General features: G+C 48.2%; 1 protein-coding gene across 3 annotated transcripts in view; it reads right to left on the bottom strand.

Moving 5' to 3' along the window:
* Positions 1-326: 326 nt before the first annotated feature.
* Iqsec2 (IQ motif and Sec7 domain ArfGEF 2) overlaps positions 327-22,559 on the bottom strand; it is a 70,128-nt gene continuing 47,895 nt past the window's right edge. For 2 of the 3 annotated variants that reach the window (XM_042684903.1, XM_042684902.1), the window contains exons 4-13: positions 21,531-22,426; positions 19,795-19,956; positions 19,229-19,351; positions 17,307-17,473; positions 13,432-13,571; positions 12,100-12,225; positions 7,175-7,274; positions 5,432-5,593; positions 3,757-3,930; positions 1,836-2,653 (exon numbers count right to left, since the gene is read on the bottom strand). In XM_042684903.1, the coding sequence (XP_042540837.1) occupies positions 2,640-2,653; positions 3,757-3,930; positions 5,432-5,593; positions 7,175-7,274; positions 12,100-12,225; positions 13,432-13,571; positions 17,307-17,473; positions 19,229-19,351; positions 19,795-19,956; positions 21,531-22,426 (2,064 nt within the window). In that variant the 3' untranslated portion in view covers positions 1,836-2,639. Of the gene's footprint in view, positions 2,654-3,756; positions 3,931-5,431; positions 5,594-7,174; positions 7,275-12,099; positions 12,226-13,431; positions 13,572-17,306; positions 17,474-19,228; positions 19,352-19,794; positions 19,957-21,530; positions 22,427-22,559 lie in introns of all 3 variants that reach the window. The other variant, XM_042684901.1, reaches the window with a different exon arrangement.

Raw genomic sequence — 22,559 nt, 5'->3', positions numbered from 1 at the left:
GCTCCAGCTGCTGGAGATGAGGATCGGGCATGATGGCCCAGATCTGTAATCCTACCTACTTGGGAAGTAGAGGCAGGTAAATCCCCAAAGTTTACATGCCTACCAAAGGCCACATTCTTGCCATTTTGTCATTCAGACTATGTTTGAAATGAGATAGGAAGACCTTTGCCACTCTTCCCACCCAACCAAAGCATCTCGCCCCACCTAGTTGCCCAAACTACCATGAGTGTATCATCTCCCCAGGGCTAAGGCCTCTCTCTCCAGGGTCTCCACAGTGGGGAATGTGGCTGGGGGTGGGGAAGACAAGCAGGAGGCAGAGGCAGGAGGTGAGCACAAGGTCTTTTATGAGGCATCAAATATACATTCTTATATACAAGGAGGAAAAAAGACAATGCCTGAACGCCAGCTCCTCTCCATACAGCCCCTCCCACCACCACATACCCCCTGAGCCCAGGGTCCCTGGCTCTTCAACAGCCAGGGTCTATCTATCTATCTGTACTGCAGCCCACGGTGGAGAGGGGGAGAGGAATGTAGGAGCTGAGAATGGAGCTGGATTGCGGGGCAAGAAGAGGAGCTGGGACTTGTAAAAAATATATTTATAATAAATAAACAGGGCTGCAAAAGGGCTGGAGAGGCAGTGGAAATTTTGACGGACAGAAAGGACTCAGGCATTCTGGCTCCCAGCCCCAGCTCTGATGGCTTCTATCTCTGCCTCAGGAAGGACATCTTGGGCTCAGGGTAGCCCTCTGGGAGCGCCTCCCCAGAGCTGATGTTAGGTACCTTGCCCCAGAGAGTTGTGTGTGTGGGCAATCATCTGTAAAGTGCATTGTCTTCAGTTGTAGATGGGAGAGGCAAAAGGGAATGGGGGGGCATGCAATATGGGTGAGGGAGGGCAGTGCCCTTCTCATCCAAGACCTGAGCCCCCCCACACTCAAAGAAAACCTGTCTTGACTTTGATCAGGATAAGACCATTTGCAGGGTAAGGCCAAGTTCCTGAAGCCGAAGAGGTCTGGGCTAGGGCCTACTGGAGAGAGGGCATTGACTGGCTCGAGAGAGAGGAAGCACTGCCCTGTGTAGGGGCCAGCCCAAGCGGGGGTCCCACCCACGGAGTGCATTGACAGTCTGTGTCCTCGAACAGGCAGAAAGACACATGGAGGTGTGTGGCCAGGCCCTGAGGTCAGAGAGAGGGCTGAGCCAGCTGAGGCTTGGCCACAGCTCTACAGAGCTCTCTTCTCCTAGGCTCATGCAGCCAGAGGAGCTCTGGGGGAAGCTTTCACCTTTACAGCTCTGGTCATCTGCCCATCACCACCAGCCAGAGCTGCAAGGGAGCTCACACTGGCCTGGAGGTCTGAGGCCACGGAGCTAGACCACCAGGACAAGTGGCGGGGGCGAGGGAGGAAGACAGGAAAAAGAGGATGAGGATCTTTAAAAGACCCTCACCACTGCCCAGCATCAAAGAGTGCCCTAAGTCCACGCTGTAAATGGCAAGGGCCCTCAAATCTGAAAGGAAACCCCGTGGCAACTGCTAAGGGCTGGAGGAGGGGTCCCAAGGCAGAGAGAAAGTGGAGAGGAGGACACTGCTATGTGTATATATATTTTGAGAAAAACAGAGGGAAGAAGAGGGGTAAGATCTCTCTCCCGTGGATTCCTCAGACCTTCCTGATTTCCAGCTCGCTCGCTCCATTTATCACACCACGGTACTAATCCGGCTTGGTTTGGACTTGGGGTTTGCATTGGGTGGGTTGGCCGTGCCAGAGGGCCCAGAGGCGTGCAGTGGGCCATGGGGGGAAGTGGGAGGCAGGGGTGAGTGAGGGGTGTGAGGTGACGGTGGGGGTAGGGGTGGGTAGGAGGGGTGGGGTGGAATGGGTGAGTGTGGCGACAGTGGTGACTGGGGGTGGTGGGGATGGGAATAGGAGCCTCCTGGTGGCCGGGATCCCGGTCCTCCAGCTGCACCTGCTGCTGGCATCATCTGTGGGTGGTGACTGAAGATGAAATGCTTGGGGCCTTGTTTGTGAGCAGGAGGATGTTGGGGGGCAGGACTGTATAGGGGCAATGGGGACGTGGGCTGGTGCAAAGGATGGCGGCCATGTGGAGCAAACTGAGGGTGGCCTCCAGCCCCTCGCCTTGGGGCCCTGCCTGGCCGGCCTAAGGTGTAGTGCTGAGGACCTGGAACAGGGCCATGGGCATGGAAGTGGCGATGTGGTCCCACAGGAGGGGCAGAGGCTGGTGGTGGTGGAATGGAGCTCAGCTGGGGCAGGGGTGGAGGCTGCTGAGGAGGAGGGGGGAGAGGGGGTTGCTGGGGTGGGAGGTAGGGTGGTGGGGCAGGCCCGGGTCCTTGGCAATACTGGGCATGCAGGGCCTGGAGTTTGGATTGCCCATCAGGTAGCACCCCCAGACCACCGTGGCTGTGACCATGGTGATGGTGGTGGTGATGGTGGTGGGTAGAGGAAGCAGATGAAGAAGAGGCAGAGGCCTGGCCTGTTGGCGGTGGTGGCATCTGGAAGGGCCCCTTGCCCCGCTTGCTTCCAAATAGGGAGCCCAGGAAAGATGAGGAGTTGGAGACCGGCCTCTGGCTCTTGTACTCCTCTGGCGGCGGGGGTGGGGGCGGAGGTGGCATCCTCTGGTGAGGGCGTGGACTGCTAATAACAGACCCCTGGAAAGGGGGAGGGTGGAAGTCAGGCCAGTCTAGACATCCTAAACCCCCAACCCTAAGCTCCACCCCTGTCCCTGAGGGCTGGAGCTGGGGAGACAGGGATCCCCAGGTGAGAATGGAAAGCAAATAGCAGTCCTGTCCTTGGTACATGGAGCTCCCCAGGCTGGACAACTCTGCTGCCACATCCACTACCTCAGCTGAGAGCCTCAGCAGGCAGAGGAACACTGAGTAGGAGCTCCTCCTCATGCCCGTTTTGCAGCCTAGGAACACATTGGGCCCACGGAGGCAGAGTGACCTTGCTTAGGGTCAAAAGATCAGGACTTAGAGACAAAAGCTTCTCACACCCCAAAGTCCAAAGGCATCCCTACTTCGGGCTGAGAAGGGGCATGGGAGAGTGGAAGACAGACAGAAAGACAGGCAGAGTGAGGACAGACAAGAGTTGAGGACAGATGGAGAGAGTGGTTGGCTGGGAGAGGCAGCTGCACAGTTCCCAGTAGGGAAGAAGGGGGAAGCAACAGGCCCCCTCCTCCTCTGGGGCTCCATGGCCAGGGCAGGGCTCATGCAGAGGATGAGTGGGGCAGGAGCTGGCACTTACTTCGATGGTGCTGTCCAGCGATCCCACGCTGTTACGCCGCCCCCGCTTCCCTGCACCCACAAGCAAGGAGCCCAGCGTCAGAGCAGCAACCCCCCCTCCCCACCCTGCTGGGCTCCAGATCTGGGCACCAGGCCTGGGCCCCTCCCGGGGAAAGACACCCCATTTATCCCTTTCCCCCGTTGAAGAGGGGGCGGTGGGGAGGAGAGGTGGAGAAGGAGGAGAGAGAGGAGGAAAAAGATGGAGAAGGAGGAGAGGTGGTAAAGGAGAGACAGAAGAGGGAAAAGAGGGGCTGAGATTATGGCCCCACTTCACATTCCCTGGCCCAAACCCTGGGCTCCACCTGTTCTGACCTGGTTACCAGGCCCCCCTGTGGCACAGTGCCCAGGGCTCCTGGTGAAGGCAGGGTGCGTGCATGTGTGGCAGGGAAGGCTGGCAGCCAGTGATAGGAGGCAGAGAGGACACCTGGTCCCACGTCTCCCCAGCTAGGGTAGGGGCCCAGGAGACCTACCTGCATCAGACAGATCTCGCAGGGAACTGCTGAGTGCTCCCCGTTTGAGCCCGTCGCCTGCCCCGTAAGTGTCCTCCAGGCTACTGCGGGCCAGTGTCCCATTCACTGAGTCCTTGGCTCCTCCCGGCTGTGAGGCATTAGGCCTTATCATACCTTTCTGCTTCTCCAACTCCGCTGGATAGCAGTGGGGAAGATAGGGAACACAGGTCAGGAACAGGAGTGAGAGCTCACCTGACTGATCATAGCCCTCCATAGGTCTTCTTTCCTTCTTCAGGGCTCCCATTCTGCTCCTAGACTACCAGCACTTGTTTTCCTTCAAACTGCCTCTACTGCAATGTCCTGCACCCTGCATCCCCCCTCCTATTTGGTCTTTCCTTCTTCCTTTTTCCTCTCCTTTCTACCCTCACATTCCTCCCCTCTTTTGTCCTACTGTAGCCAAGTGTTCCCCACCCCATCCACCAAACACTGCTGTTCTTCCAACAAGAGTTTTCCAGCAGATGCTTCTCAGGAAAGACAGGAAGGCCCATCAACCCTAAGGTGAAGGGCGAGTTTTTTGCAGAGTTCACTGAGTTCTCAGATACCTTGCTGCCGAGTAGAGGGCTCCCAGAAGGGCAAGAGCATACAACCGACAGAAATCAAAGCCTCTTATTATGTCGCCAGGCAACGTCCTGGATACTACACATACTTGAACCCTCTCAAGTCCACAATATTCACATTGTGTACAGGAAGACACTGAGAATCTGAAAAGTCACGGAGCTTTCCCAGAGTCATAGAGTTGGGAATGTTGAAGCCGATATTGTGGAAGCAAGTTGGCCTCATCTTCAAGCCTGGGCTCTTCCAGCCTCCTTTTTACCCACAGAGATCCTGGAAACTTTCTATTGCCCTCCCCTCCTCTTGACATGATAATCCCTCACTCAGCATTTCTCCAGGGTCTCTGAGGGTCTGCTCAACAGAAACTCCTGATCCTGTGTAATTGAAAAGTACTAAAGATCCTGTCCCGCTGCCTCTGCCCTGTCTTTTTCTCCTTAATGTCAACTTACTTAACAGAGATTGCTTAGCCTGGAAATGAAATGTAATCACTATTTTCTAATGTATATGATCAATATGACTTTGTGTAGTCTCTAAGGGGCTGAGAGGATGTGATAATGGGAATGCCTTAAGGAACTGATATGTGAGGAGTGAAGAGGAGAGGGCAAGACAAAGAATGATACTTATTGAACATGAAGGAGATAGTAGGACATCTTGGCTACCTTGGTCTCATTTCATCTTTATAACTCCAATTTCATGTAGGAAGAAACTGGGGTTTGGAGGGCTAGGCAACTCACCCCAGTTTACCCAGACAATAAGGACCATACCTGAGGTCTGAAACTACAGTCCTACCTCCTACACCCTGATTCTTCTCCCTTATTGATGCCTTTCAATAGAAGGACGAGTTGGCTCACGATTGAAGGCTGGGTATAGAGGCCACAGCACAGACTCTTAATGCTTGGAATAATAATCTGAGGTGGAAAAGTAATGTTATCATTGAAGGTATTCAAGCAGAAGGGTTTCTGGAAAGAGGGTAGGATGGTCGGACAAGTTAAGCCTCAACTCTTGAGATGCTCAGAAGATAGAATTCTTTGTGTCTGCTGGGCACTGTATCGTGACAGGAGGAAGATGTGGCTGGGCTACTCACACTCCACACGATATTTCTCCATCTCTTGCACCTCGGCAATGGACTCGCGCAAGTCAGAAGTGAAGCGTAGCCGGTCCTGGAGGCTGGGGGCATTGAAAATGATGAGGACTTTGCGTTCCCCACCAGGTACTGCAGATAGTAACTTTATTCCAAACTGGTAATCTGTGGACAAAGGGAAGGGACAGGTCATGTTGGGGGGCCTCTGTCAGGACTAAAGCAAGGTGGCTTAAATGAGAAATTATGTGTATGTGTGTGTGTGTGTGTGTGTGTGTGTGTGTGTGTCTGTCTGTCTGTCTGTCTGTCTTTCAATATCTCTCCTCCCTCTTTCTCTCTCTCCCTCCCACCCTCCCCCCTCTGTCTTTCTGTCTCTGTCTCTCTCTGCTAGTACAGGGGTTTGATCTCAGGACCTGGGCACTGTCAATTAACGTTTTTGCTCAAGGCTGACACTCTACCACTTGAGCCACACAGCTCCACTTCTAGCTTTCTAGTGGCTAACTGGAGATAAAAGTCTCACGGATTTAGCTCCTCAGTTTAGCTTCAAATCTCAATCCTCAGATTTCAGCCCCCTAAGCAGCTGGGATTATGGGCATGAGCCATAAACACTCTCTCTCTCCCCTCCTTCCCTCTTTTTTTTTTGGTCCGATCGTGGGGCCTGAACTCTGGGCCTAGGCGCTGTCCTTCAGCCCTTCAGCTCAAGGCTAGCACTCTACCACTTGAGTCACAGTACCACTTCCGGCTTTTTTTTTCTGCTTATGTGGTGCTGAGGAATCGAACCCAGGGCCTCATGCATGCAAGGCAAGCACTCTACCACTGAGCCACCTTCCCAGCCTCCTCCTTCCCTCTTTATCTCCTCCTCCCTCCCCATCTCTCCCTCTCTCTCTCCAGGGACTTACCATGTTGCCTAGGCAGGTCTTGAACCCCTGGGGTCTTTCTACCTCAGTTTCCCAAGAGCTGGGACTGTGGGTGAGTACTACTATACCTGACTTGGAAATAGTCTTTCAAGTATCCAACTTTGCTCTGCTGTGTGTGTGTGTGTGTGTGTGTGTTGTGTGTGTGTGTGTGTGTGTGTGTGTGTGTGCGCGCACGCGTGCGCGCAGGCACACATGCCAGTACTGGGGCTTGAACTCAGGCCTAGGTACTATCCCTTAGCTTTTTCACTCAAGGATGGTATTCTACCACCTAAGCCACAGCTCCACTTCTGGATTTTGCTCATTAAATGGAGATTAAGAGTCTCATGGACTTTGCTGCCCAGGTTGGCTTGAAACAGTGATTCTCAGATCTCAGCCTCTTGAGCAACCAGGGTGATAGGCATGAGCCATTGGCTCCCAGCTTGATCTGCCTTTTTTCAACTCATGCATCTTCAGTGGTTTCCCTTTGGTCCTCAAATCCTAGCAGTCATGTTCGTCTTACTCTTTATACTCTAGGATGTAAAAGCAAACCCAATTCTGCACTGCTTTTTAGAAACTTTCCTTTGCCCCCTGCCTATGCTCATAATGCTTTTTTGTCCCGAATGTTACCCATTCATATTCCTCTGTGTTCCATACTTCAGAACATAATGTGATTACCATCTCTTTGGCCCACCAGGGAACACACAAACACAGTGGTTCCTTCCTCTTCCCCAGGGCCAGAGCCCAGTCTCAGTCCATCTTAGTCTGATCTTCATCCTGAGACCAAGTAGACTTGGTGCCCAGTCCTTAGGGCCCCATCCCAGGTCCGATCCTGGGATGCTAGGAAAGGACTCACATGAATTCTGGAAGAGCTGCATGTGCATTTCCACCAGGGGAAAGGACTGACGGAAGCTGTACGTCACCAAGATCTTCTTCTTCTGGAAAATTTTGGTGACCTTTGGCAAGGGTGGGGGGGAAAAAAAACAAGAAGCAGGGTTTGGGGAAGGGAATTTCCATGTGGTACAATTTCTCCTAACCACTCTCCCTCCTATGCCCAAATCAGACACACACACACACACACACACACACACACACACACGCACACACGCACACACACACACACACGTGTACATTGGGGAGAACTGAAGCTTGGGGAACAGAACAGGAGAAACAGAAGAAGATGCAAATTCTTGATGTCACGATGCCTGATGTCACAATGATACACAAGCCTTTGTAATTTTCACAGGAATAAACTGAATACTGCTCCCTCCACAACCTGAACACTGCTCCCCTACCACCTCACACAGAGTTTTGTTTCCTCTTTCTAAGTTTCCAGAGTGCCGATACCTTCCTCCTTTGCTTGACTCCATGGTAGTCTGAGTATATGATTGCCTCCTGCTAGCCTCAAGGGCAGGCCTTTGATTTTCAGGTTCTCTTGCTCATGAAGAGAGAAAAAAGAACAGCAACCACTGCCTAGCCTATATAAGATGAACAAGTCTTTCTGTCAACAACCCAAGTCTCTACAAAGTACTTAGGCACTCTGGACTCTCATTAAAATAGGTGTGGACAATCTGTAAGTGACTTTCTTTTGTTGGTTGTGGGGCTTGAACTCTGGGCCTGGGCGCTGTCCCTCACCTCTTCAGCTCAAGGCCAACGCTCTATCACTTGAGCATGGACTTTCTTGTCCAGGCTGGCTTTGAACCGTGATTCTCAGATCTCAGCCTCCTAAGTAGTTAGGATTACAGGCATGAGCCACTGGTGCCTGGCTTATTCATCTTTTTTTTTTGGGTCCAGTCGCGGGGCCTGAACTCTGGGCCTAGGCACTGTCCCTCAGCTCTTCAGCTCAAGGCTAGCGCTCTACCACTTGAGCCACAGCGCCACTTCCGGCTTTTTTCTTTTTGCTTATGTGGTGCTGAGGAATCAAACCCAGGGCCTCAGGCATGCAAGGCAAGTGCTTTACCACTGAGCCAACTTCCCAACCCCTCATCATTTTTTTTTTTATTGTGAGTTAGAACATACTTATTTTTAGTATTATTGTCTTTAAGTAGTTGTACAAAGAAGTTGCTATTTAACAAAATGATTCATCTTCTTATATCTAGTTTCTAAGATAGATCTGGACATACAGAGGTGTCAGTCCATGAGGAGTATCTAACACTGTCTAGGCATGTGTGGACCAGATACATCTTAAGATGTAAGGCTATTCCACATATGACCTCTCATTTCAACTTTACCACCCTAGGAAATATGGGTTAAGCTCATTTCTCTTAAAAAATATTTTATTATTACTAGAAAGGTGATATACAGGGGCTGGAGTGTGGCTTAGTGGTAGAGTGCTTGCCTAACATGCATGAAGCCCTGGGCTTGATTCCTCAGTACCATATAAACAGAAAAAGCTGGAAGTGGTGCTATGGCTCAAGTGGTAGAGTGCTAGCCTTGAGCAAAAAGAAGATCAGTGTCCAGGCCCTGAGTTCAAGCCCCAGGACAGGCAAAAAAAATGTTATGAACAGAGGAGTTACAGTTTCATAAGTCAGGTAATGAGTAAATTTCATTTTGGACAATGGCACCCCTTTCTTCGCTCTCTCCCAGTTTTGCCCTCCCATCCCCACCCACAAGTTGTATAGTTCATTTTCAACATAATGCCTACTTAGTACCAATGTGTATTTCTACATTCTTTCTTCCTCCATTTCTGTGACCCAACCCTTACCCTCCCAAAGACAGATAAATGAACAAAACAAGGCAAAAAGAAAAAGAAAGAAAGGAAGGAAGGAAGGAAGGAAGAAAACAACCCCCCAAACTACTTGTTTCCATTTCCTGGGATTCATTTATATCTCTATATATATTTTTTATTTTATTTTTTGGTCTGTGGCAAGGCTTGAACTCTGGGCTTGGGCGCTGTCCCTGTGCTCTTCAGCTCAAGGCGAACGTTCTACCGCTTGAGCCACAGTGCCACTTCTGGTTTTCTAGTGGTTTATTGGAGATAAGAGTCTCACAGACTTTCCTGCACAGGCTGGCTTTGAACTGCGATCCTCATATCTCAGCCTCCTGAGTAGCTAGGAATATAGGCGTGAGCCACCAGCAACCGGCTCTCAATATATTTTTTTTTTTTTTTTTTTTTTTTTGCCGGTCGTGGGGCCTGAACTCTGGGCCTGGGCTCTGTCCCTCAGCTCTACCACTTGAGCCACAGCACCACTTCCAGCTTTTTCTGCTTATATGGTGCTGAGGAGTCGAACCCAGGGCCTCATGCATGCAAGGCAAGCACTCTACCGCTGAGCCACCTTCCCAGCCCTCAATATATTATTTTTTATGATCAGAGGCACATAAGCATTCTGCCTTGTGTTCCTCCACTAAATTTCCTCCTTTGATCTCACTGTGTGTGAATGCCTATTGTCCTGTATGATTTATCATATTTCTTTTTGTTATTGTTGTTGGTTGTAGGGCTTGAACTCTGGGCCTGGGCACTGTCCCTCAGCTCTTTAGCTTAAGGCTAGCGCTCTACCACTTAAGCCACAGCACCACTTCTGGCTGAGTGGTTTATTGGAGATAAGAAAGAATCTCACGGACTTTCCTGCCCTAGCTTTGACCGTGATCCTCAGACCTCAGCCTCCTGAGTAGCTAGGATTACAGGCGTGAGCTACTGGCGCCCAGCTGATTTATCATATTTCAATGTATTTTAGACCTAGCTTCCATATATGGAGAAAACATATGCTACTTGTTTGTCTGAGTTTGAGCTTAGCCCCATTTCAAAGAGCAGACAACTAAAGCTCAGAGAGGGGGGTGGGCGTGCGTGCATGCGTGCGTGCATGCATGCGTGCATGTGTGTGTGTGTGTGTGTAAAATGCATGCTTTGTCTAAAGTAGTGATTCTCAACTGAAAGCCATTTTGTGCCCTCCCCCTGCAAGACAGTGAGCGATGTTTGGAAAAGACATTTTTTCCTGAAAAATCTCTCTATATCCCTCTCTCTCAACAGATTGTTGGTTGAAGGGCTGCTACTAACATCTAGTAGGTAGAGATAAGGATGATGTTAAACATTCTGCAATGCCTAAGACAGGCCCCTGCAAGAGAGAGTGGTCTGTCTCTAAATGGTTTGGTTTTTTTTTTTTGGTCCATCATGGGGCTTGAACTCTGGGCCTGAGCCCTGTCCCTCAGCTCTTTAGCTCAATACTAGCGCTTGAGCCATTGCACCACTTCCCGTTTTCTGGTTGTTTATGGGAGATAAAGAGTTTCACGGCCTTTCCTGCTGGGCTGGCTTTGAACTGTGATCTTAGAGCTCAGCCTCCTGAGTAGCAAGGATTACAGGTGTGAGCCACCAGCACCGGCCTGTCTCCAAATGTTAACAGTGCTGAAACTAAGACATTCTTTCTTGAAGGAGAGAAGACTACAGCACGAACAGGATTACTGGCCTCAAGTCCCTAAAGAGCTGTCTGGGAGCCAAAGGAGAGTATTCTGCTTTGTGTTTTCAAGGGTCAAGTACAGCTCATTGGAGGAAACCCTTAGGGAAGACAGATTGCAGCAGTCCATGCTACCTGACAAGGAAACTGGCTGCTATGGAGGAGGGCAGCTTTCTGTCTGTCTAGTGACATAAGCCATCTAGGAAGCTGTGCAGGAGATCATGAAAGTCTCTTTCTATCTGTAAAATCCTAGAAATTCCATTCCTAAAAGATCAACATCTCTGTACCAGTGATGAGCTCAGTTGTTTTTGGTGGTGTATGTGTGTGCACTGATACTGAGGCTTGAACTCAGGGCCTTGAGCTCTTGCTTGGCTTTTTCACTCAAGGCTAGTGCTCTCCCACTCAGCCATACCTCCATTTCCAGCTTTTTTATTGGTTTAACTGGGGATAAGACTCTCATAGCATTTTCTGCCTGGATTGGCTTCAAACTACAATCCTCAGATCTGAGCCTCCTGAGTAGCTAGAGAATAACAGGCAGGAACCACCAGCAGCTGGCATAAGCTGATTTTCTTTTTCTTTTTGGTCAGGCATGGGGCTTGAACTCTGGTCCTGGGCACTGTCCCTGAGCTCTTCAGCTCAAGGATAGCACTCTACCACTTCACAGCGCCACTTCCGGTTTTCTTTTTCTTTTTCTTTTTTTTTTGTCGGTTGTGGGGGCTGAACTCTGGGCCTGGGTGCTGTCCCTCAGCTCTTCAGCTCAAGGCTAGCACCCTACCACTTGAGCCACAGCGCCACTTCCAGCTTTTTCTGCTTATGTGGTGCTGAGGAATCGAACCCAGGGCTTCATGCATGCAAGGCAAGCACTCTACCACTGAGCCAACAATTGGAGAGTTTAAGGGACTTTGCTGCCTGGGCTGGCTTTAAAACACGATCCCCAGATCTCAGCCTCTTTAATAGCCAGGATTACAAGTGTGAGCTACTGGGGACTAGCTTAAGTTCAGTTTTCAGAATGACTTCCATTATCAGACCACTCAAAGATTGCAGACGGACCTCAGGACCACACGTTCTCCTCTAACCAACCCTTTGGGCTACTGAGGTGAACAGTGATATCACTTATCACTTCCCAGATTCCAAGTCTGTTTACACTCCCATCCTCATATTTTTTTCTTGTTTCCCTCCCCCATATACCTGTTACTACCTCCAAATAGACATGTAAGGAAAAGGAGGAACAAAGAAGGCTTATGCCTTGTGGGAGACCAGGCAGACGGCATGGCAGAGCCTCTTCACCAAATCATACTCCACACCCAAATGTCAATCAACATACTTCACATCCATACCTAGCAGCTGTGCTCACTCCTCTCCCTCCTATATCTTTCCCATATAATATCCATACCACAAGGAGATCATTGAAGAGGAAGACCTCCCGTTGATGCAACCCTAGCCTCTGGGGGCGGTTTGGATCTGGCACCTCATAGAGCTGGCAGCAGCAAACCAGTCGTCGGTGAGGAAGAGAGAGGACCTGGACAGGCATGGAGAAACAGGGATTGGCAAGACCAATCCATCAGCTTAACATGTGACCACAAGACAAAGTGCATATATGTCTAAAAAATACGTGTCACTCTCACACAAAAAGTTTTTTTGTTTTTGGGTTTTTTTTTGGTTGGTCGTGGGGCCTGATCTCTGGGCCTGAGCACTGTCCCTCAGCTCCTCAGCTCAAGGCTAGCGCTCTACCACTTGAGCCACTGAGGATCCAACCCAGGGCCTCATGCATGCAAGGCAAGCACTCTACCATTGAGCCACCTTCCAAGCCCCCCCCTTCTTTTTTTGATTGGTTGTGGGTCTTGAACTGGGGGCCTGGGCACTGTCCCTCAGCTCTTCAGCTCAACACTAGCACTATACCACTTGAGCCACAGCACCACTTCTGGTTTTCTAGTGGTTAATTGGAGATGAGTGTCACAGACTTTCTTGCCCTGCCAGGCTTTGAACCACGATCCTCAGATCTCAGCCTCCTGAGTAGCTAGGATTATAGGCGTGAGCCACCAGCTCTGGGCTACACAAAAAGTATAAACCAACTAAGGCCTAAGTTTTTTCTGCTTGCTAGCTCTGTACCTCTAGTGCCCTCTGTCTGCAATGACTTTCCTGCCTAGCTCTGCACCCTTCCTCCATCAAATGCAAATTCCAAAGTTATCTCTTCCAAGAAGCCTTCCCTGAATTCTCAAGGTTGAAAATAGTCTCTCCCTCTTTCTGTTCTCTCTCTTAAACCAGATTAGCAGGAAGAAGTGTTATTGGTGTTTTTGCCTGTCCTTAGGTGCCTCTAAGGACAGAGACTGTCTGATTCATATCTTATCTTTTATCTCTGGGGCCCAGTAAAAATCTGGGCTCTATGGAAAGGCATCTATAAATGTTTGTTGACCAAAATGTACCTTTGCTTTGTTTCTCAGCTATATCAGCTTGCTTCCTTACCTGGGTTGATCAGGCAAAACCAGAGATGAGAAGGGTGCTAATATTAATATAGTATCTACCACAGGCCTTGCAATGTGCTAGATGCATTTGCATAAAGCATCTCCCATAATCTGTTCCATGACCGCTATGATAGGGAATCCATTAATCACCCACTCCACTTCTCAGGTATAGGGAACCTGAGCTCAGAGAGTGACAGTGACTTACCACACAGCAGTGGAGGGCAGACCAGAACCCTGGCCCCTCTGCCTCCTATGACTCTTACCGGTTTCTTGCCAACAATCATGCGCTCCACAGCCTGCACTTGGGACACGTGGTCATCATTGGTCCGCAATTCACGCCCCTGGATGCGCTGGTAGATACCCACCAGGAGATCCCGGGGGATATCCTCACCATTGTCAACCCCTGTGTTGGGGGAATAATACAGTGATATATCATATAAATATGAGGAATGGGTGGAGGGGTTCTGCCCAATACCACATACCCAGGCATGGACCATGATTATAGTTATGACCAAGGGGCAGTGAGTATCCTTAGTCCATCAGTCAAGATTGGCCCTTCAATAAAATAGCCAATTTCCCAGAGTGGAAATTTTATCTAAACAACTTAGAACATACTATAATTAGGACAATTGAGTACTCTTTTTTTGCCTTCTTAATTAACAAGAATAAAATTTTGTGCTGTTTGTGGGTTTTGAATTGAGGACCTCATACTCTTGCTTAACTTTTGTGCTCAAGGCTGGCTCTCTGCCACTTAAGCCATACCTCCACTTCCAGCATTTTGCAAGTTAATCTAAGATAAGAGTCTCTTGGGGGCTGAGAAGGTGGCTCAGTGGTAGAGTACTAGCCTTGCATGCATGAGGCCTTGGGTTCAATTCCTCAGCACCACATAAGGAGAAAAGGCCAGAAATGGCACTGTGGCTCAAGTGGTAGGGCGCTAGCCTTGAGCTGAAGAGGAACATTGCCCAGGCCCAGAGTTCAAGCCCTATGACCGACCCTCTTCCCCTCCCCCCGCAAAAAAAAGTCTCTTGGATTTGTCTGCTTAGTCTGGCTTCAAACCAGGATCCTCAGATCTCAACCTCCTTTGTAGCTAAGATTACAGGTATTAGTGTGATCTTAATTGTATGAAAAGCTGTATATGCATGGAAAAAAAACTAGAACATACCAAAATACTAAGCATGGTTGCAGGCAACAATGACTCACGATTATAATCCTAGCTACTAAAGAGGATGAGAGTTGAGGATCCTGGTTCAAAGCCAGCAAAGGTAGAAAAATCCAAAACTCTCTAAAATAACCAGTAAAAAGTTAAGAGTTGGAGGTATAGCCCCAGGGGAACATCAGCAAATCCAACAAGCTCAGCAAGAATAAAACTATGAGTTCAAACCTGGTACTGGCAAAAAAGAAAGGAGAGATGGGAGGTTTTTACTAATTTTCTATATTTTATTATTTTGAGGGAGCAGCATTGGGGTTTGAACTCAGGCTCTCACATTTGCTAGGCAAGCACTCTATTACTTGAGCTATGCCCTCAGCCTTGACTTTCTATATTAAAATTTGGGGGGGGGGGCAGCTAGGCATCGAAAACAGGGTCTCCTATGTATACTAAAAACATATATCCTGGGTGCCAGTGGCTCACATCTGTAACCCTAGCTACTCAGAAGGCCAAGATCTGAGGATCGTGCTTCATAGCTAGACTGGGTAGGAAAGTCTTAAGACTCTTATCTCTAATTAACCATTAAAAAGCCAGAAATAGAGCTGTGGCTCAAGTGGTAGGGGCACCTAGGCCCTGTGTTCAAGTCCCAGGCCTAGCAGGCATGTATGTACACGTATGTGTGTACACTCACACACATACTGTTACATCCCTGTTGTCCCAAATTTCTGAAATAAGCATATATTACTTTCATTTATTGCTAATTTATTTAGTAACTAGAGGGGGGAAAGATATACAACTCTCTGTCTCTTTCTCTCTTTCTCTCTCTCTCACACACACACAATTATCCTTCTGATTCCATGGAAGATTGATGAATCTCCCATTAATACCAAAATCTGAGGATCCTCAAACCCTTACATAAAATGAAGTAGCACTGGCATATAACCTACAGGTATCCTTCTATATACTTTAAATCACATCTACTGTATTAGTGCTATTTAAATCATAGTTATGCTATTATTTAGGGAATAATGATAAGAAAATTTGTACATATTGCACAAATTGTACAGACAGATTTTTTTAATATATATTTTTCTGCCAGTCCTAGGTTTGACCTCAGGGCCTGGGCACTGTCCTCAAGCACTAGCTTGAGATTATAGTAGCTCTATCACTTGAGTCACAGCTTTGCTTCTGGTTCTTTTTTTGGTGATTAATGGGAGATAAGAGTCTCATGGACTTTCCCGCCCAGGTTGACTTTGAACTGTGATCCTTAGATTTCAGCTTCTTGAGTTGCTAGGGTTATAGATATATAAGCCACTGGCACCTGGCTTGTTCAAATTATCTATCTATCTATCTATCTATCTATCTATCTATCTATCTATCTATCTATCTATCTATCTATCTATCTATCTATCTATCTATCTGCCTGGGTTGAAAAGATTCCACATACTTGGAGGGCTAATTGCAAATACACATACACACAAATAAATTTACAGCAGGGAAGAGGAAATGAAATGAATGAATAACGGCAAGATTTTAGAGACAGCTCCAGATGGGACACTGATCTAACTCCCTCCTCCCAAGTCTATCATCCTCCACTCCTGCCTGTCTGCTGAGTGAAACCCACTCACTCTTCTCTCTAGACCTTCTGCTAAAGAAAATGATTTCTCCTTTAGAAATACCTCACCCACCTCCTCTTTAGACAGGTGCTAAAGGAACATTTTCCCCACAATGCCCTTTTCATCTTAGCCACCAGAGAGCTTAAAGCCTCCAACTGTAAATCCTGATGGTCAGCAATTTTGTCTTTTTTTTCTTTCCTCTCAATTCTTTTTCTCTCTTTCATTTATTTTGAAATAATCTTCTGTGCCATTTTTAGTAGGGTTCTCTTTGGTGAGAGGCAGAGCTTGACATCAATACAATAAACTAAGAGAAAAAAAAATCAAAGTGACACTTTTTATCTGGCATTGAGGCCTTCAGCGAGTGTTTCCATTTGACCTTCCCAACTGATCTTCTAACCCCAGCCCAATCGTTCTCTAAACAACTTCACGTTACCTTCCCTCTGGGCTTTTGTTGCTATTATTCCAGCTAGGAAAACCTTCTCTAGTCAGCTTACCCCTGGCCCCAGGGCTCACCTCAAAAATAAAATTCCTCCAGGGGGGAGATGGGTTCTTCCTCTTCAGAGGTTTGAGTGTACTTACACCCCTCTGACATTCTGGCTATTCTGACACTACAAGTCAGACTCTCCCACAAGCTGGGGGCTCTCTCGGAGAAGGGACTATGGTAGAATCCTCTCCATTGTCCATGGCACCTATCATAGAAGCTGGCACATATTAAGTACCCAATAAAGTGTCCATGGGCTGGGTGGTTGGTTGGCTTAGCAAATAAATGAATACATGAATGAAATGATTCAATGAATCCTTATGGACATAAATAAGAAAGAGAAGGAAAGAAGGGGTGTGGAATGGTTGAGGGCATGACTTAGGAAAGAGATATAAGAGAGCCAGGACTGTTATATATCAAGTTTGTTGCCATAATTGGGAACATAAGTGGGAATAATAGAAGTACTTATCTTATAAGTATTTTTGAGTACTTAGTGAAAAAAATCATGTAAGATGCCAAGCTGGGCACCTAGTACTTAATAAATGTTCCATGAAGGTTCCATGAAGGACCTAGATGACTGATACATGTTAGACATTTGGTAAATATTCAGTGTATGGATGAGCAAATGCCTTTATTTTTTTCAGTGATGGTGACTAAACCCAGGGCCTTGCATGTGCTAGGCCAGTACACTGCCTGTGAGGGACACCCCCAGTCCCACAAATAACTATTTAAGTGAATTTATAAATTAATGTCTTGGGGATATCCAGCTTTGGAAGGAAACCATAGCACCCTAGGTTAATTTTCAAGAAGAGCTGGGATCTCCATCCTCCCCTCACTTCCACTCCACCCACCACAAGGTGATGGGCAGATAAGCCAATGGGAAATTCTAGTCACCTCTTAAGTTCTTGATGAAGTCATCCAGTTTCATCTTGCGTTCAGCCTTCACGCTGGGACTGTACATGTCAGTGTTGAGGAGAATGATGGCAAAAGCCAGGATGAAGATTGTGTCTGGGTTCCGGAACTGGCGCACAAGGGCTGGGTTACAGACACAGTACCGCTGGCTACAGGGCAAGAGGATTCAAATACTGATTCAAGTACCAGCCATTTTTGTCTGTCCATCACCCAGTGTGGTGCAACCAATCCTTTCTTTTGGGAAATAGTCTCTTAGCCCTCTGTGTCTGTTCTCTTCAGTTTCCCCAAGATTCACAGGTAAATATCACAATCACTTTCCCCAAGATTCACAGGTAAATATCATAATCATTACCTTTTTGGAGCTTTCCTAGTAGAATTGTGTGGTGTCTCATAGGATCCTATTATAATGCTTCAAGATATCTATTTTTTTTCTTCTTTCTTTTTTTTTTTTGGTCCGGTCGTGGGGCCTGAACTCTGGGCCTGGGCGCTGTCCCTCAGCTCTTCAGCTCAAGGATAGCACTCTACCACTTGAGCCATAGCGCCACTTTTGGCTTTTTTCTTTTTGCTTATGTGGTGCTGGGAAATCGAACCCAGGGCCTCATGCATGCAAGGCAAGCTCTACCACTGAGCCACCTTCCCAGCCCATGAAACCAAGTCTTCTTTTTTTTTTTTTGGGGTCCCGTCATGGGGCCTGAACTCTGGGTCTGGGCACTGTCCTTCAGCTCTTCAGCTCAAAGCTAGCGCTCTACCACTTGAGCCACAGCGCCACTTCCAGCTTTTTTTTTGCTTATGTGGTGCTGAGGAATAGAACCCATGGCCTCATGCATGCAAGGCAAGTGCTCTACCACGGAGCCACCTTCCCAGCCCCCCCTTCTTTTTTGTAGTGCTGAAAATTGAATCTAGCATGTGCTCTACTACTGAGCCATACCTTTTACACCTGAAATCACTAAGGTTCAAGGTAGTGAGGTAACTTGCCCAAGGTAATAGAGCTGGTGAGTAGTGAAGCAAGTGGGGGGCAGGGGGAGGAGTTCTCAGAAACTTCTTTGTTTCTCATCTAAATATTCAGAGGTGAAGCAGGATCTAGACTCAGGTCTGTCTGATTCTCAAAGGCTCTGCAGTAGAGTATAATGTCTAGGATGGACCATGGAGTCAGACATACTTGAGTTCAAATCCTGGTTATACTTTATTCACTGTGACCCTGGGCAAGTTACCTAATGTCTCTGAACTTCAGATCTGTCACATGAAAGTGGGAATAAGAGAAGCATCTATCTTATAAGTATTTAGTGAAAAAATCATGTAAGATGCCCAGCTGGGCACTTAGTACTTAATAAATGTTCCATGAAGGCTAACATTTTTCTCCCCTTCTGTATTGGGAATAGAACCTGGACTTCATGCACATGAGAGGCAAGTGCTCTACCACTGTGGATGTTAGCTTTTAATGCTGATATTGTTGTCAGTTGTTAAATGCCCAGCCTATATGCTGGACCTAGCTACTTTATATTCACTACCTCTGATCCTTACAAACTGCCTTGCAAGACAGGATGTATCATTTCTATTTTACAGTAAGAAAAGTATGAAGCAAGCACAAAGAAGTGACCTGAAGGGGCTGGGAAGGTGGCTCAGTGGTAGAGCGCTTGCCTCGCATGCCTGAGGCCCTGGGTTCGATTCCTCAGCACCACATAAGCAAAAAGAAAAAAGCCAAAAGTGGCGCTGTGGCTCAAGTGGTAGAGCGCTAGCCTTGAGCTGAAGAGCTGAGGGACAGCGCCCAGGCCCAGAGTTCAGGCCCCATGACTGGACCCAAAAAAAAAAAAAAAAAAAGGAAAAGAAGTGACCTGAAGACATATACTAACTACATGGGTCCCCAAAGTAAAGGGATAGTTTTAGGAGTAGAGAAGCAAGCACACCTGAAAGCTTCGATGAGTCGTTCTACTTTCTGGGCCTCACCCTGTACCCGAATATGGGACTGGAATTTCCGGAGTGCATCATCCAAATCCATAGAAGAAAAATCCATCTCATCTACTACACAGCTGAAGAGCAAAAAAGGAGGCACACCACTCAATTCCTCTGTAGAGACCTCCAACCCACCCAGACCTGTTCAAATGGCCTGACTTCCCCACTGGTAAGATTTTCAAAACCAGGACCCATGGCTCAAACAAGCATATATGAGGAAAGAGTGTTAGAAACTATCCCTCAAAATGTGTGGTCATATAGGATCCTTTCCAGCAGTCCCTTCATTTCAGAGATGGGAACACTGAGACCCCAAACAGGCTATAGCATGAGCAGGCCCTGCCAGAAGACTTCAAGAATAGAATCTGGGGAGATCTGATCCCTTTGGGACAGAAGGGTATGGAAGCAGGAGACTTTGTTTATCCTGTCCATTTATCTGAGCAGAAAGGACAGGCTGCTCCCTCTTCCCTCCTGCCTTCCTTCAGAAATCTCTGGTCTGCATGCCCAGTGTTGGGGTTCTCACTCTAGTACATCTCTGTTGAACTGCTTCTGCCGGTTTCCTAGGAATTCCCCTATCATCTGTCGGCTCAGGCCTTTCCTCTCCAGGATGAAGTGAGCCACTCCCACTGGTGTGTCTGACAGGAAACCTCGCTCGATCAAATACTGGATACCCTTCTCCGGCTTCCTGCAGAAAGAGAGGAGGTAGATGAGATGACTGTCTTCCTGGAACTGTGCCTTCTGTCCCATTTGTAGAATTAATTTTAGGCCCTCCTATTCATGGTTTCAGAGAATCAAGGATCTTGGATCTATATGGTCCAATCCTTTCCTGGTATATGAAAAACTAGGACTCAGGGAGAAGCTACTGGCCCATTTCACAGAACTTCAAAATTCCAAGGTATCTTCATTCTAACTGCCTCTTTCACTGGAGCCACACAACATCAGTATCTGATTAGAGCCAGGACTTTTGCTATTCCAAGCAAGTACCAAGGTCATCTTTCTGAGTCCCCAATCCTCAAGGCAGAAGTGGTTACTTGTGTGTGTGCATGTGTGTGGACTGGGACTGGGACTTGAACTCAGGCTCTTGCTTAGCTTTTTCAGTCAAGGCTGGTACTTGACCACTTGAGACACACCTCCACTTTGGGTATTTTGCTGGATGATTGGAGAAAAGAATTTCTTAGGTTTTTCTGCCCAGGTTGGCTTCAAACCACATATCTCAGCCTCCTGAGTAGCTAGGATAACAGGTATAAACCACTAGCACCTGGCTGTGAAGAGGTTTCTTTATTCCATGTCCTGCCCAGTCTCTGTGAGGATGTCCATATACAAGAGACTCCCTAAGCCAAAATCTAGATTGCAGCTATCTTGCATTTAGTGCTCCAGAACCTTTGGACCCTATGAAGCTAAAATTTGGGAGAGACTTTGGTGTTATAGAAGACTCAGATCCCTAACTGTATGAATTTTGAGCAATCCCTTTACTTCTCTGGTCTCAGTTCCTTATTTACCAATTTGAGACATTACTACCACTTTGCCAAGTGAGAACTGAATATAGGTGGCAGTGTTTAATCAACTATGGAGATGTAAGGCATTACATCTAATGTCTTCCATTACATCGAATGTTTTCTAATTACATCTAATGTTTTCTAATTATTTTCTAATCAAATGCCACACTCTCACGCTATTCCTAAGTACCTGGAAGAAGACCAGACACCTAGAAGGAGCTCAATGGCAGTCACTTAGTAGTCTGACACACAACCCTGCCCCTTAACACCTCTCAAACACCCAATAGATGAGAAAGTTGCAGTTTTAGGAGAACATGCTCAGAGCTATGCAGTGAATGGCAGACTAGGGTTCTGTATACTCACAGATGATCTCCCCTCCAAAAAAGGGAGGTAGAGGAGATGAGGCTCAGAATACATTTAATGGGAACACCTTGTCCAGACAGCAGCAGTTAGTTGGAGATAACAGCAGTCCTAACCTAGGATAGAACCCTAATCCAGGTGTGTTTGGGGGTCTCTAACTCTGCCAGCCTGTTTTGTTTTGTCTTGGAGACAAGAGTCTCACTGTGTAGCCCAGGCCTACTTCTGCCTTCCAAGTGCTGAGATTATAAGTATGCACTACCATGCCCAACTTCTATCACCTTGAGCAGCTGAAGAAACACCTATTCCACCAAATGAGAGAGTGGCAGAACCAGAGTCACTACGAACAAAGTACCCGTGCAGAACGGGAAGGGGTGAGGAGGAGACTTGGATGGGAAACACATACTTATTGAAGAGGTTCAAGCCAATTCTGTAATGCCGTCTCTGTACCACATCGTTGTTGAAGGCTGGCGAATCCCAGCTATGCCTGGTCTCACGCTGGTAGGTCTGTTTGCACAGGCCAGTGGCTGGAGGCTCCCTCAGGCTGTCTCGAGAAGAGGAGCCAGAGCTGCAGTTGATGGTTTCATTGGAATTGCTAGAACTCTCCAGGCTCTCATTATCTCCACCATCAGAGTTTTCGCCTGCAGCCTCACACTTCCCCAGCCTCCGACCCCCAGCCACACCACTGGGCCCAGTGCCACTGTTGGGGGCTGGTGGCAGGGGCCCTGGTGGGGCTGGAGCTGGGCCCTCAGGGGCTGGGTAGTGGCGATGTGGGATTGGGGCCCTGCCTGGTGGCCCCTTGTGTTTTAGGGTCCCATGCGGGCTGCAGCCATCAGCCTCATATACTAGCTGGCGGTGGACAGAGCCGCGATCTGAGCGGTCACTCAGGTCCACGGAGCTGTCACTAGGAGGCTCAATGGTAAGCAGGGGAAGGTGGGCAGCTCGCAGCCGGAAATCCCGGCACTCCAAGCACCCAGGACCCCTACGAGTGCCTTCCTCGCGGCCACCATCTTCCCGAGTCCCTGATGGCACTGATGGAGGAACTGGCGGGAGTGGGGCTGGTGCCCAGAACTCAGGTCGGCTCTGGGGTGGAGGCTCTGCACTAGGAAGTCGTTCAGGGGATGGTGGGGGAACTGGGTCATCCAGGTAGAGGGGAAGATCACTGAAAGATGTGGCTGAGCTGTCTTCTTGCTGTTCCTTTGATTCCCGCTTCTCCAGTTGAGATGAGCCTGCTTCCTCAGACATTGACCCTGATGGGTGGCAGTTCAAGGCCTCGTCGATAGATTCAGCCAGTGACTTTACCTACACAGAGGGGAAGGGGCGGAGGGAAGGGAAGAAGGGGAGGAAAGAAGAAGAGAAGAATGGAAAAAGGGTGGGAAGAAGGGAAGTGGGGAATCTTCCTGGAGGGTCAGCCAAGATGTTCTTTCCCCCCACC

This window comes from Dipodomys spectabilis, unplaced genomic scaffold, assembly GCF_019054845.1.
Source record: "Dipodomys spectabilis isolate Male_0828 unplaced genomic scaffold, ASM1905484v1 ptg000091l, whole genome shotgun sequence".
NCBI classification, from domain to species: Eukaryota; Metazoa; Chordata; class Mammalia; order Rodentia; family Heteromyidae; genus Dipodomys; species Dipodomys spectabilis.
The sequence above is the reverse complement of the archived record's forward strand: the minus strand, read 5'-3'. Positions and strand labels throughout refer to the sequence as shown.